At 35.7% G+C, this 15,979-nt stretch overlaps 1 protein-coding gene across 3 annotated transcripts; it reads left to right on the top strand.

Moving 5' to 3' along the window:
* The first annotated feature begins 2,510 nt into the window (after positions 1 to 2,510).
* LOC125607867 (CCR4-NOT transcription complex subunit 10-like) lies at positions 2,511 to 8,136 on the top strand. 3 transcript variants are annotated; one of them, XM_048777328.1, is made up of 7 exons: positions 2,511 to 2,791; positions 3,204 to 3,290; positions 3,490 to 3,597; positions 3,705 to 3,791; positions 3,862 to 3,933; positions 4,505 to 6,119; positions 7,699 to 8,136. In XM_048777328.1, exons 1-7 carry the CDS (start codon positions 2,615 to 2,617, stop codon positions 7,884 to 7,886), a joined length of 2,334 nt encoding a protein of 777 aa, XP_048633285.1. In that variant the 5' UTR covers positions 2,511 to 2,614; the 3' UTR covers positions 7,887 to 8,136. The 3 variants fall into 3 exon arrangements, with proteins under 3 accessions (XP_048633285.1, XP_048633286.1, XP_048633284.1); XM_048777329.1 differs by lacking the exon at positions 7,699 to 8,136 and having other exon boundaries at positions 3,496 to 3,597; positions 4,505 to 6,558; XM_048777327.1 differs by lacking the exon at positions 7,699 to 8,136 and having other exon boundaries at positions 2,512 to 2,791; positions 4,505 to 6,558.
* The last annotated feature ends 7,843 nt before the right edge of the window (positions 8,137 to 15,979 follow it).

Genomic DNA, 15,979 nt, shown 5'->3' with positions numbered 1-15,979 from the left:
TTCGCACCCTGTGTTCTCTTTCGGCCCGTATCTCACGAGAGAGAACGCAATAACGTCAGTATGAAGAGACAGATATTGTGTGTATGTATAATTTCAACGTCACAAAATATTTTGTGTGTTTACGAAGATACTTTCATTCAAAAAATGGAATAAATAGTGTATAGTTTTAGAATTAACAAATTTTATATTATCATTAATTAGAATTGTATTGTACATGTTTCGTAATTCTTTATTTTAGGTGAATAATATTATTTTTTCATAAATAATAAACAAACATTTATGTAGACATATTAAAAGAAAATATAATAATAATCAAAATATTATCCATAAATAATATAAATTATGAAGTACATTTCTCGATAAATAAAGCAAATTTAATTAGAAACTTGCAAAAAATTAAATAAATTTTGTAAGCAATTTGACGGGTTAACATTATTTGATAGATTTATAAATTTCTAAATTTTATTGAACATGATATAATATTAAATTGACATACCGTCATCGGTCTCCTAACTCATCACAACCCATCTAGCAAATACAAAAAATAAATAGCTGCAACAGTTTATTCATTTTAAAATTTGTATTTGAAAAAAAAAGTAGATTAAAATTACGTACCGTGACTACGAAATATTCTGAAAAACTTGTTTGTAGACAACATTCAATATTTTTGTCTGCGACTTCCCTTCTTTACCAGTTATTAGGATTTTTAATCCAGATCTCGACTTAACTCTTGAAAATGAAACTTTGCCTAGCATTTTGTAAGCATTTTTAAATTATTTTAAAATTATGATAAATTTATTCTTTAAACAACGATAAATAATTTAAAAAGAATATTAATAAACATTTTTGGATTTTGTAATATTTAAAATAGTTATTATATAATTATATTCGAACACAAATCATCAAGTAGCGTATAAAATTATTATAATTATCTTATATAAAATTTTTTTCATTGTATTTTATAGTTTATAAATATTAAAAGTAATAAATAAAACATTATTAATCTTTCTATAATACTTCCAAAGTAAAGTGGGTAGCAGAGTCGATGAAAGTGGGTGGCAGAGTCGATTCATCAAGTAGCATATAATACTTCCAAGGCAAAGTGGGTGGCAGAGTCGATGAAAGATGAGGAGCCTTTGCGTCTAAACACATTTTTCTTAGCACACAAGCAGCATCGTCGTAATACCTTAATAGTACGAGAGAAGAGATTTGTGAATAATACTTTAAAGAATGAAAAGATAATATTTGTATTTTAAGACCTTGGGTGTCTCATATATATATACAGTCGATTTATTTCTCATTTTAATGACGCAAAATATTTTACACAATAAATAACGAAATCGTTTAAAGAAAGATATTAAATGTGTATTGTCAAAAAAAATTTGCATATGATATGATTTTAACTTGCGCAAGTAATCCATATTAGAAAGGTAAGTTATTAAAAACAAACAACCTAATTAGAAACATTAAAATATTTTGTAAGCAATGTAATAAATATGATATCAACATGCGCAAGTTTACCGTTTGAATAAGAAGGAAATTTTTTAATATTTGTTTTAATTCTAAATCTTGCCCAGGCGGTGTTCTAAATCGATAATATTTAATGATTTCAACTTGCGCAAGTAATCCATATTGTGAATAAGTGATTTGCATATTTAATGATTTCAACTTGCGCAAGTAATCCATATTAGAAAGGTAAGTTATTAAAAACAAACAACCTAATTAGTAGGGGTGGGCACTTTACCCAATAATCGAAGTGGCACCCGAACCCGATCCCGATCCGAAAATGCATGTCAAGTTTTTTATTTAAAAAATTAACAAAAAATTACATCCAAATATTTTTAGAAAATAACTAAATTAATGCCTTTTTAGTTTTAATTTTTTATGTCTAAATCTATTAACCATTCAATCTATTAAAAATAAAAAAATTAGTTAACTGAAAGTTATATTTTTAAATATAAGAAACTTGAGAAATGAAAATTTTAATTTTTTTTTTCAAAATCTAAATATCCGAACCCGATCTGAAATAACCGAATCCGAACTAAAAATACCCGAACCCGACCCGAAGTACAGAAATACCCGAACGGGTTCTACACCTCTATACCGAAATACTCGAAAATCCAAAATACCCGATCCGAACCTGAACGGGTATCTGAACGTCCACCTCTACTAATTAGAAACATTATAATATTTTTTAAGCAAATGTAATTAATATGATATCAACATGCGCAAGTTTACTGTTTGAATTATAAGGAAAGTTTTTAATATTTGTCTTTGTTCTAAATCTTACCTAATGCTAAACTAAATCGATAATTATTATCTCCTAGATATATATGGGCTTAACGAAATCGACAATAGTTTTGGGCTTATCTACATAAGCGATTGATTAAAATAAATGAAAAATAAAATTCAAAATAATCGATCAATAGAATTATAATAAAATGGTGTGAGGCGATGTTGGGAGCCCAATCTGGGCCCATTAAGCTTTGGTGTCAACCTCTTTCTTCCCCATCGCAATTAACTGCGCCAGTGCATCGCTCGCTCTTCTTCACCAATTAGTTTCTAGGGTTCTGGGATTTGTCTTCAAAATCTGGGATTGGTTTAATCCTCCTCCATGGATTCGATACCATCGGACGCCGCTAGAGATGGGTCAATCTGCGACGAAGCCATCGTTCTATCTGTAACTTGTGCACTCGCTAAAGACGCTCTCTCCTATTTCCAATCTGGCAAATTCCACGAGTGTATCGACATTCTGATTCAGCTCAACCACAAGAAACGGAACGATCCCAAGGTCTGCTTTTGTTTTCTTTTCTTTATTTTTGAAAAAAGGGGACAAAGATACAAGATGTGATTTGTTAGATCACATAGTTTAGTTTGGTAAAGTTGAACTTTTTTAGTTTAAACCAACAGTAAGAAAGACACTCACTTGAGCTCTTGGTTTGCCTTTGATATTAATCCTCACTCGTGTTTTTAGATCGAGACACTTGAGTTTGAAATTGGATATTACTTTTATCTGATGATGTATTCTTCTTAGATAGCTGACTGACTCAATTGCAAAGTAGAAATGGTCTTTGTAGCTTTGTTTTCACCACACTTCCTTTTGTTCGTTGTGTAGATTTGAGAAAATGAATTATGTGATGCTTGTTCTTCTCTTTGTTTCAGAAAACCATGTCTTTTGAACTGTTTCAAAATTGATTGAGCAGGTTCTTCACAATATGGCAATTGCAGAGTACTTCAAAAATGCTTGCTCGAATTCCAAGAAACTACTCGAAGATCTTAACACTGTCAAGGTAACTTCTTTTTGGGTTCTCTCTACTTCTTCTCTCCCAATTTTATGTGCATCTCTACATTCTTTTTTTTAAAAAGGGCTGTTTTTCTTTGTCATCTCTGGGCCATGCTGGAGAGGAAAAAGTTATTTACTCTTCTTACTTGTTGTCTTTATGTTAATGTCTGTAAGATGGTTTCTTCTTCTCTTCCTTTTTGTTCCAGAAACAGAGTGAAGAACTTGCAAAAGAACCACTGGAAGCTGTAAACCCTGGATCTAACGTCTCTGTGTCAAAGGATCTGTTTGATAGTACTGTCACAACTCTCAACATTGTATGTTCTCAGCAATATTGCCACCATGTTTCTTTCTTAGTCTCAGCTATCTCTATGCCTTTCACATTTGTCAAGGTTAAGTATTGATGTGCACTTGTCTTCTGCAGGCAGTTACCTGGTTTCATCTGCATCAGTATGCTAAATGTTTATCCATTCTAGATCCTCTGTTTCTAAATATTGAGCCGCTAGACGAGGTATTGTTTCCATCTCTTCTGTTAATTCCTTCCTACGGGCACCCAACTGAAAATTGCTGCTTTTTTGCAGACTATTGCACTTCAAATCTGCTTCTTGATGCTGGATAGTGCGCTGGCTTGTCATGATGCTGTGAAATTTTTGGTAATTATTGCTTGTACTTCAAATCCCCTTCTTCACCCAATATCCATGGTTCTTTCTTCTGCTTGCCATTTTTACTTTAAACATGTTCCAGGGCAGAACTTGTTGTTTCCCTATGTTCTTCTTTCTTATTTTTCAAGCCGAAGTTTTTTCTTTGTTGAGAACAGTTTCTCTATTGGCTTCCGTAACTTTCAGTGGAATGTCGATGGTTTTCTCCTAGTAAAAATTGCTTTTCTTGCGTATTACCTGTCACATAGAAAAAATAATATGCTATATCTACAACCTGCCTAATATGAAATGCCATGAGAAATGGGAAATCAGTTGGTATCTAAATCTGTATACTAGAATACAAGTTAAATGGTTACAGCAAAGTTGTACATAGCTAAGTCTGTTGGGAAGGTTGTACATTTAGTTCGATGCTAGGAACTCGATTTTCACTTGAATGATCTACAGTGGTATCCTTGAAAGAGTTTTTTTTTTGCAATGCATTGATCAGTTTGTATTGTTATTGCATGGATTCTCTCTGTATATGTTTCGTTTTCTATCTGTATCTGACAAGTAGTTATTTTTACAGGAGGTGTTTGGCCATCTGGACAAATCTTTTGGTGTTGGTTTTGGAACTCATGAGGAAATTGGAAGCACAATGCAACTTTCTTCAAATCAGGTGTCAAAAACATCTTCTCTCCTGAGCAGCTCGGCGGCCTCAGATGCTTTGAAGTCTGATTTAGCAGCTGCTGAAAGTGGTTTGTGTGAGGAAGGTCTAGAGTATGACAATGTTCTAGCGGAAATTGAGGCCGAGAAACGAATGAAGCCAGTTGGCCATATTCCAGCAAACAATCTTCTCAAGACAATAGGAGAAAGGTCCATCTTGACTGTTGATGTGAAGCTTGAGTTGCAGCTTTACAAAGTCCGGTTCTTACTTCTTACGAGAAACGTAAAACTGGCTAAGCGTGAAGTTAAACATGCGATGAACATTGCTCAAAAAAGGGACTCCTCTATGGCTCTCCTCTTGAAATCTCAGCTTGAGTATGCTCATGGGAATCATCGAAAGGCTATAAAGCTCTTGTTGGTCTCCGGTATTCAAAAAGAATTGAGGACTTCAGGAATCTTCAACAACAACCTTGGTTGCATATACTATCAGCTTGGAAAGTATCAAGCCGCCTCTGTGTTATTTTCGAATGCTCTAAGGAATTGTTCATCACTAAGAAAGGATAATCCCGTGAAGTTGTTTTCTCTCTCACAGGATAAGTCTCTGTTGATCACTTACAACTGCGGTGTGCTTTATTTAGCTTGTGGAAAGCCTCTACTTGCTGCTCAATGCTTCCAGAAGGCAAGCCTAGTTTTCTGCAGACAGCCTCTCCTCTGGCTCCGTATAGCTGAATGCTGTATACTGGCTTTACAAAAGGGTCTTTTGGAAGGGGGAAACACTTCTTCGGATAGATCGGAAATCAGAGTCCATGTGATTGGGAAAGGGAAATGGAGACAACTTATGATGGAAGAGAATGGATTCGTGGAACTTGGTGGCAGTGCCCAATGGCCAAAGCTTTCACTGCCACTAGCACGGGTGTGTCTCTCTAATAGCATGTATTTGCTCAATGTGTCTCTCATGAATGAATCTAAATCAGATCTTGAGTCACCACTATCCGTGATGATAAATGACACCAAGGAGGCATCATGGTCTGACCATGGCGATGCTAATACCAACTCAGAATTGAAGGAGGCAAAAGGAGGAATGAACCAGGACATAATTCAAAACTCCCTCTCCGCTTACAAGGATATCCGTAGAAGAGAGAATCATTTGCTCAAACAAGCTCTTCTTGCCAATATGGCTTACGTTGAATTGGAGTTGGAGAATCCTATCAAAGCCTTGTCAGCTGCTAATTCACTCCTGCAACTTCCAGATTCTTCAAAGATATATGTTTTCTTAGGCCATATTTACGCAGCGGAGGCTCTCTGCTTGCTCAACAGACCCGGTGAAGCTGGTGCGCATTTATCTGCCTATCTACTCGGACAGGAAGATTTTAAACTGCCATTTGCGCAAGAAGACTTTGACCCGTGGCGGATGAACATGAGTTCCGACTGTGAGGAGACATCGGATTGTTCCACAGGAAATGCCCGGGATTCACTCAAGCCAGAAGAAGCTCGTGGAGCACTTTTTGCAAACCTTGCCGCCCTCTTTGCAACACAAGGGCATTATGACCAGGCCAAACCTTTCATTCAACACGCTTTAACTGTCCTACCGAACAATGTACAAGCTACGATTACAGCGGTCTACATCGATCTCATGGTGGGTAGGTCACAAGATGCCGTTGCTCGGTTAAAACAGTGTACCCGTGTGAGCTTTGTCCCTGGCAGATTGGAAGTGAGAGCCTCGTAAATGGTGTGTACTCTGTTCTTTAAAACCAAGCTTTAGAAATTAGTTCCTTCTATAAATATCGGAGAAATGCTCTCCTTTTTTTACTTGTATTGGTGCTGTGAGATGATGTTTGCATTCTTCACTTAGATTTGGGTCGTCGAGGGTTTATTGGTTACTTGTTTATGGACAACAGACTGGGAGAACTGAACACAGGTTTTTTTTTTGTAATTTGTTTCAGAGCAGACTCTTTTCAAATCATTTTTTTCCCCTTCTGGTTTTCTTTCGTTACACATACTTGAACACTTTTTTTTGGGAGTTCCCTTCTTCCACAACTTTGCAAGGTTTTTTTGTTGAACTTTATGGATCTCAAATAAGTGGGAAGTATAATTGTTGATGACAACTGCTGTAAGATGCCAGTGTTAAGTATTTTATCTAGCGTTCGCTTTAGTCGATGATTAAAATGATAATGTCAATGGTTCGTGGATAAGTAATTTGAATTTGATAAGTTGTCGTGGAAAGCAGAGCGGACCGTCGGATAAGTAATCTTTATGTTTAATTTTTTATTTGATTTTCAAAAATGAAATCAGGATAGTAATGACAAACTTTGTGATAATAATGTGTTAATGTTGTAGATAACGACTAATATTCTTCTCCTCCCTCTTTGAGCGAGAAAACTCTCTTGGCTTCTTCTTCCGTTTTACCTTAATTCTATCTTTTAAAGGGAAAGAAATCATGGGGAAGAGATGAGATGTTTTGTTTTCTAATTGATAGATATGCCCTACATGACAACGGAAGCGGGTACATGGAAGCGGAAGCGTATGGAAACGCATAAGCGAATTTTTTAAAAAAATTAGAAAGTAGATACATATTGGAAGCATATATATAAAATTGATATATATATATAAGAAGAATTTATAAAATTTAAAACTAAAAACTGTATTAATTTATAATCTACAATAGGGTGTTCAATCCGGATATTGGTTCGGTTTCGGTTCGATTTTTTCAGTTTTTCGGTGTTTCGGTTTATAAAAAATAGCTACCATATTAAAACCATATTTAATATGGTTTGGTTCGGTTTATATACCGTCGGTTTTTGGTTTATTCGGTTTTATACCAAAAACCGTAAATATATTTATCTTTTAAAATATTTTTTGAATTTTACCTTATAAGATTAGATATCGACTTTAAATTTAATTATAACATGGCGATATTTTGGGTTTTAAATAATTTATTTTTTATTTTACTATTTAAATAATCAGTAAACATATTTAATTAATAAAAGTAATAGTTTTATGGAATAAAAGTAAGAAATATCAGTAATCCATAATACTATTAAACAAAAAAGTAAAAGAATATGTTTTTTCTACGTGGAGCACTTTTTGCAAACCTTGCCGCCCTCTTTGCAACACAAGGGCATTATGACCAGGCCAAACCTTTCATTCAACACGCTTTAACTGTCCTACCGAACAATGTACAAGCTACGATTACAGCGGTCTACATCGATCTCATGGTGGGTAGGTCACAAGATGCCGTTGCTCGGTTAAAACAGTGTACCCGTGTGAGCTTTGTCCCTGGCAGATTGGAAGTGAGAGCCTCGTAAATGGTGTGTACTCTGTTCTTTAAAACCAAGCTTTAGAAATTAGTTCCTTCTATAAATATCGGAGAAATGCTCTCCTTTTTTTTACTTGTATTGGTGCTGTGAGATGATGTTTGCATTCTTCACTTAGATTTGGGTCGTCGAGGGTTTATTGGTTACTTGTTTATGGACAACAGACTGGGAGAACTGAACACAGGTCTTTTTTTGTAATTTGTTTCAGAGCAGACTCTTTTAAAATCATTTTTTTTTTCCTTTTGGTTATCTTTCGTTATACATATTTTAGTTCAAGTTTATCCATTGAACTGTGTATCTTATTATATAAAGTTTAGTTTTTCAAAGTTATTATTTAACATGATCGCGACATGTATCAATACATTATTTAAGATTGTGAAATGTATCAAAAATATGATATTTTTTTTAGGATTTAAAAATATGATATATTATTGCAAAAATATCTTTTTACAATTTTTTTAAGATGTTGGAAAAGAACAATTCCTATTACATAGTCTTTTACAATTATATATTGTTAAAATTATGGGATAGTAGTTTTTATTTATTTTTAAATCCTAAACAAGTAAATAATTATAAAAAATTATTTGAAAGTAAATTTATTTTTGTTTTAAAAATATAATTTTCGTTTTTAAAGATACTAAAGAAAGAAATTTGTAAAAGAAAAATATTAACTAAAAAAATCTAGAAAAAAACGAATTATCAAAATCTTACAAGTACAAGAAATTATTTAATAAATATCATAAAGTAAAACTAACTATAAAATACGTAATATTTATTTTTTTAAAAGCATAAACAAAAGAAAATTGTAAAAGTATTACTATTATTTTACTATAAAAATCTAAATAAAATAAAATTCCACAAATATGAATAATTCCTTGGAAGACTCCACCTGTAGACCCAAATTGTGACACCCGCGATTGTAGATGACCGGAAATGACACGGTCGATGTTCCTCGATTGTCGATCTGAGGTTTTCAGAATACTTCCGATCGCCTTAGAGCAACAACCAAAGAACACCAACGCTCCTATCGTATATAACTCTAGGTTTTTCAATCCGACAAAGCAATACCCGATAGTTAGTTCGTCCGGACAAGGACTAATATCATATGGAACCCGTACTTAAAAAAACATTCTTTATATATCAATCAAAAGCATCTTACAAAATTTGTTATAAATTAGCCTCGAGGTTTTCGGTCAACAAATCTTATACATAAGATATATCAAAATGACTTTGCAAGGATAATAAAACTACTGTTGGCTAATGCTGTTCCTTCCCGTCCTAGAGTAAGGGCTCCCGCCTATTGGTTACCTGCATCAGAAATGAGTCATGAGTAACTAGTTTACTCAGTGAGCCTAGTCCCGCACCCCAACATATATTAATAATATCTCAAACAATCAACTTCATTTGTATGTAGTGGATATATATTCCATATCTGGATATTTATATATAAAGATTATCTTTCCATCATTGTGAATCTAATCATATACCTCACTTCATATTCCCGTCTCTCATATCATTCATATATCATATTTATATATATATATATATATATATATATATATATATATATATATATATATACCAGACCCGAGAAACTACAAAGGCTAAACGAGTCTAGCGAGTTAGCATCACCATCATCGCCATCAGATATTCAAAGATCGAACATCTAACGCTGCATGCAGTTACACGACCTCCAGAGTGCGACCCCATCATCGTGTCTTCGTTACCTTGTTCCATATTGCAGGACCAATTCACGGTAATCATCATTCATACGGGAATATTTTGGAAGACAGGTTTATAAAAAGACTTCACATGATTAATACTTCCATACTTAATTATATTTAATACTATACATATGTATTAGTACTTGAGAACAAGTACTAAGGTTTGGAATAAACCTCTATGATCATTCATAAATATTTAATAAGTGTTTACACTAAGTAAACACCTTACCAATTCAATATTGATCAAGAGACAAAACCTATCAATCATCTACAATCAGTACGTTCAATTAAGAAATATTCATTCACTACTCACCAATCATCTATCTAGACTCATCTTTAATCCATGAGAATGGCTAAGGAAGACTAGACTCAAGCTCAACTAAACGTTCACCACTTGCTGATCACTCCCAAAAAGAATTAGGGCAAGGCATGATCTGGTTGTTCTGATCACCCTCTTCGACCATCTGAATTCAAACCTGATCGGATGGAAGACAAAGCTTAATCAGTCTGGTCTAAGATGAGGTTTTCCTGATTGGTTTAAACAGAATCGATCCTGACCACTACGCTAGATATAACTGATCAAGGCACGACGTACAATGTTCAGTCCTTCAGTTCACTTCAATCAGTTCTGTTCTGAAGAAACAACTTAGATCATTTACTAGCAGCTCGGTTAGGTAAGCTCAGGTCCTAACAATTTGGTTCTACTCAGAACAGATCAGTTCAAGGTAAATTCATACCATACTCAGCTCAGCTCAGATAAGATAAGATCAGTTCAGACCAAGATCAAATCTGTTTTGTTAAATCCAATCAGTTCATAAAGGCTTAGATAACAGTTCTTTGAAACTGATTCAATCATAAACCAAATGAAACTGAAACGTACAAGAGGTTAAATAACTAATCCAGACAAGTTACTCAACCCACAACACCACGGTTCTATTCTGAATATGGACGAATCAAGAGGCTGAAGCTTACCACAAGAACTCATGGTTAGATGATCTAAGATGGTGCTAACCTCCAAGCTTAGCTCACGGCTGAACCGATTAAAAAGAGAGATCAAGGTTCGGTTCATATCAAAAATAGAACAATAGCTATGGTTTATTCTGTATATCTCATCTTCTTCTTTCCCACATGTTCTAGCTGTAGCCTGAGGTTGAAGATTAAACCAACAAAAATTTTCTCTTGATTTTTCTTCTGATTTTCTCTCTTTCTTTCTCTGATTTTTCTCTCAATCTCTCAATTTTGTTTTCTGGTTTTCTTGCAGGTCATGGATGACCAGAAGAGAGAAGATGATGTTTTATAACATAAGAAGTTGCTTCAGCTGAGGGTTTCACTCAGCACAAAGCAAGGCTGAGAAAGGACATGTGGAGAGCAGCTTCAGCACTTCCAACAGCAAGCTGCTGTCCTTTCCCTCCCAAGAAGAAAGCTGCAAGCAGTTGGTGACAATCATGTGACTAAATTAATGAGCAAGCACAGCAAGCAGCTTGTGACTTGCATGTGCTATTACTGAAGAAGCTAGGCAAGCAGGCAGGTGCATAACATGTGGTTTAATACCGAGCAAGCAGGCTGGTGGACAACATAACTTAGCTCTGAAATTATTTAGGAAGTTGGTCGATAATTTTTAATAATTTTTCAACCAAATATTCCTTGTCTTCGGCCCTTGATTTGCTCTCGGAAAATCTCATCCAGCTTATATAAAAAGAATTCGGCCAAATATTTAAGACTCGACTAAAACTATCAAGGGAAGGTCTTTCGACCACAAGACAGTCCCGTTGAAGCATTAATTTACCGGCTCGATTTTTATTTTAAATTCTGATCGATCAATCTTCAAACTGATCTTAAAGAATTTTCTCGACCAAAATTATATCTGCTTGTGAGGGCTATTACATTCTTCCCCCTTCAAAAGAATTCGTCCCCGAAATTCTAAAAACGTAGCTGTACACTCTTTACTGAACAGTCTCTGAAAGGAGTTCTGGATATTAGATCTGACCTTATCTTAATCTGCCCATATCAAAACAACTCATGGTCGATCCCTTGATTCCCCCAACCGATCCTTTCTTTTCTGAACATCCACTTTCAAGATAACCAAATTCTTTACTCTGCACAATTCTTGTCAACTGCGGTCTGCATACTTTTTCTAACAATCTTGTATCTGTAGACTATTACTCCTCAACCTTTTCTATGTGGCTCTCCCCCATAACAACAACATGAAATTTGGAACGTGAGGTGATGTGCCATACGTGAATGTAACATCTCCAGTCTAGTCAATGTTAACTTGATTAACCGTGCAACAATCAAACAAGAACATGCACGATCAATCACGCCAACATGATTCAGACCAGGGGTGCTACTCTCAAATAAACACACTCACCCATTCCAATAACGATTTCACTTACAGTATTCTTTACACTTCTGATCTATCTGAAATTCTCTTCATAATCTTTTAACTACTACTAGAACTCGACAAGAACCACTTGGTGAAATCCCTAGGCTATTGCAGTGAATTCATGTTCAACAAGAATACTGAACATGTTACTTTTTTAGATGTCGACCATCCTTTCAATGCCTTAAACACATCTTCATCTTCCCTGATTATCAGACTGTCTTCTACTCTGCTCCTTTTCATCTTCTACTTTTTAAACGATCAAGTTACTAAAGTACACTTCTTCACCTTTTCTAAAAAGTTCTTCAATACGCCAGACTGATTTGAGTGATACTCGAACACTTAGTTGTATACCATTGTAGGCCAACAATAGCTGGTCCTCTTCAAAAGACTTCTTTCTTTGATATCCTAATTGAGCTCGGTAACTAAATAGCCAATCTCATTCTAGATAGAAACATACCGCTCTAACGGAAGTACTATGGAATGGGGAAGGCATACCATAACTTTAACTGACAGCCCGTACTTCCAAATAAGAACGGTAGACTTGAATTCACAAAAGTGAATCCTCTCTAATACTATGACATCGCTCAGGAACTACAACCATGTGTTTTTCCCGAATCAAACACAATATGGGCGGAGAATTCCATCCATAGGCAAGATCTCTTACGACACCTTGATCACAATTCACATAAGTTTTTTTTTTTATTTCAATCATTCATAAAAATTTAAAAATGCACACAACACACAATGGGATAAGAAGCAAACCTGTGATTGAACCTTTCAGGGGTTTTAACGGTCCAGACAACCATAAAGTGTAGGCTCTACCCAAATAGCCTAACACTTGGATCAAGACTAATGGTAAGGAAGCGTGAACAAGTCCAACTACTGGTACCCTAGGTATAGGTAAAGGAACCGGGTAACGTTATGGGCAAGGGTAAAATAATCATCTTTACTCTTCAGAAGGGAATCACTGAAGCACATTGATGCAAATAATCAAGAATTTCTCGCACTTGGATGATCCCGACTATGCTGTCCTGGCATGTCACCACCATAACAACTCAGCCTCCTCGATCTTGATCTGATGTAACGTACAGCCAAAATCATCCCAGCGACTTAATCCACTGATTTAAAATAATCTTCGATCTTCACTGGTTGGGAATTAAACGGTCTGCAGAATTTGGTGAACTTCTTCAGCAATAACTTTTTTACTATTCGCGTCATACTCTAACATCTCCTCGAAGCTCTGAGACTCCATGGTCTTTTATCTACTACAAAATTCTTGGCTAAATTCCCAAATATTTTCTATCTGAACTTTGGCTTATTCTCCAAACCATAATCGATGAATGAAATTCACTCGACCATATATCTTGATGCTGAAATTGTTGTATATGATTAACACAACCTGAACCTCCTGGCGGAAACATCCCACTGTACCAACTCCGTAAACTGAATCTTCAATCGGTCCCATATCTTGTATAGAAAATTCTACTTCATGAACTCTTGAGATCTGTCCAAATCGATCTCACCTCTCTGAAGTAATTCTTAACTCTCGACCAACAACTCATCGCGTTCATCTCCAAATAGCTTGCTACCAAATCCTTCATGTAATTCTCTGAACATTGGCCACGTCAATGTTTTGCTCTGGGTGTTAATTTCATCCCAAATCTGCCTCAAGCCAAAGTATACCTCAAACAGTTTAGTGTTTCTTCAGTATCTTAAGGTCCCACTACTTCTTTCCATCATAAGCTTTAAGATGTCTTGTTGCCAACAGAAAGGTGCATGTGTGCCCATCGTCTTGTACTACAGTTGAACCATCTCTTCCTCCAACGCTAAGCTCCAAACAAATGTTGAACAATTCAGGCTTGTACGGCTCTGTTTCTTGTACGTCTTAGCATAAGCTGGAGACTTGAGAAGCTGGAAGAATAAGTGCATCTAGGTGATCATGTCCAATCGCATCGCTCTGAATCAGACCACAAACAACGTCCACCTTGACATCGATAACACACAAGTCCGGAGATGTATTCGATGTATCAATTCTGTCCCATATCTCTCTCTAAAGAATTGGCATCCCCCACTAGAATTCAAAACAACGACAGGAAGGCATGACGTTACTGACTCTGAACATGGCGGTAGTGAACCCCACCATGTGGGTAGCAAACTCGAGCCTGATGATACTAACATCGGTAAGTACGGTCCACCCGTTCAAGCTTGTCTCGGTGCTTATGCTCTGAAAGATCACTGTTAGGTAACTAACTACCCATGACTATCTATCCTAAAATGAAGGAACAAGCCAGCATATCCTAGTTATCCTTGCGACTCATTTTGACTCGAAAAACATTTGAAGCAAGTCCTATTCTAGCATCGTATAACCATGCTCTAATACCACCTTTGTGACACCCCCGATCGTAGATGACCGGAAATGACACGGTCGATGTTCCTCGATTGTCGATCTGAGGTTCTCAGAATACTTCCGATCGCCTTAGACCAACAACCAAAGAACACCAAAGCTCCTATCGAATATAACTCTAGGCTTTTCAACCCGACAAAGCAATACCCGATAGTTAGTTCGTCCGGACAAGGACTAATATCATATGGAACCCGTACTTAAAAAAAACATTCTTTATATATCAATCAAAAGCATCTTACAAAATTTGTTATAAATTAACCTCGAGGTTTTCGGTCAACAAATCTTATACATAAGATATATCAAAATGACTTTGCAAGGATAATAAAACTACCGCTGGCTAATGATGTTCCTTCCCGTCCTAGAGTAAGGTCTCCCGCCTATTGGTTACCTGCATCACAAACGAGTCATGAGTAACTAGTTTACTCAGTGAGCCTAGTCCCGCACCCCAATATATATTAATAATATCTCAAGCAACCAACTTCATTTGTATGCAGTGGAAATATATTCCATATCTGGATATTTATATATAAGGATTATCCTTTCATCATTGTAAATCTAATCATATACCTCACATCATATTCCCGTCTCTCATATCATTCATGTAATCATATTTATATATATATATATATACCAGACCCGAGAAACCACAAAGACTAAACGAGTCTAGCGAGTTAGCATCGCCATCATCGCCATCAGATATTCAAAGATCGAACATCTAACGCTGCATGCAGTTACACGGCCTCTAGGGTGCGACCCCATCATCGTGTCTTCGTGACCTTGTTCCATATCGCAGGACCAATTCACGGTAATCATCATTCTTACGAGAATATTTTGGAAGACAGGTTTATAATAAGACTTCACATGATTAATACTTCCATACTTAATTATAGTTAATACTATACATATGTATTAGTACTTGAGAACAAGTACTAAGGTTTGGAATAAACCTCTATGATCATTCATAAATATTTAATAAGTGTTTACACTAAGTAAACACTTTACCAATTCAATATTGATCAAGAGACAAAGCCTATCAATCATCTACAATCAGTACGTTCAATCAAGAAATATTCATCCACTACTCACCAATCATCTATCTAGACTCACCTTTAATCCATGAGATTGGCAAAGGAATACTAGACTAGAGCTCAACTAAACGTTCACCACTTGCTGATCACTCCCAAAAAGAATTAGGGCAAGGCATGATCTGGCTGTTCTGATCACCCTCTTCGACCATCTGAATTCAAACCTGATCGGATGGAAGACAAAGCTTAATCAGTCTGGTCTAAGATGAGGTTTTCCTGAATGGTTTAAACAGAATCGTTCCTGACCACTACGCTAGATATAACTGATCAAGGCATGACGTACAATGTTCAGTCATTCAGTTCACTTCAGTCAGTTCTGTTCTGAAGAAACACCTTAGATCATTTACTAGCAGCTCGGTTAGGTAAGCTCAGGTCCTAACAATTTGGTTCTACTCAGATCAGATCAGTTCAAGGTAAATTCATACTATACTCAGCTCAGCTCAGATAAGATAAGATCAGTTCAGACCAAGATCAAATCTGTTCTGTTA

Source organism: Brassica napus, chromosome A4 (assembly GCF_020379485.1).
Source record: "Brassica napus cultivar Da-Ae chromosome A4, Da-Ae, whole genome shotgun sequence".
Taxonomy (NCBI): domain Eukaryota; kingdom Viridiplantae; phylum Streptophyta; class Magnoliopsida; order Brassicales; family Brassicaceae; genus Brassica; species Brassica napus.
Note: the sequence above shows the minus strand (reverse complement) of the source record. Positions and strands in the feature narration are given on the sequence as shown.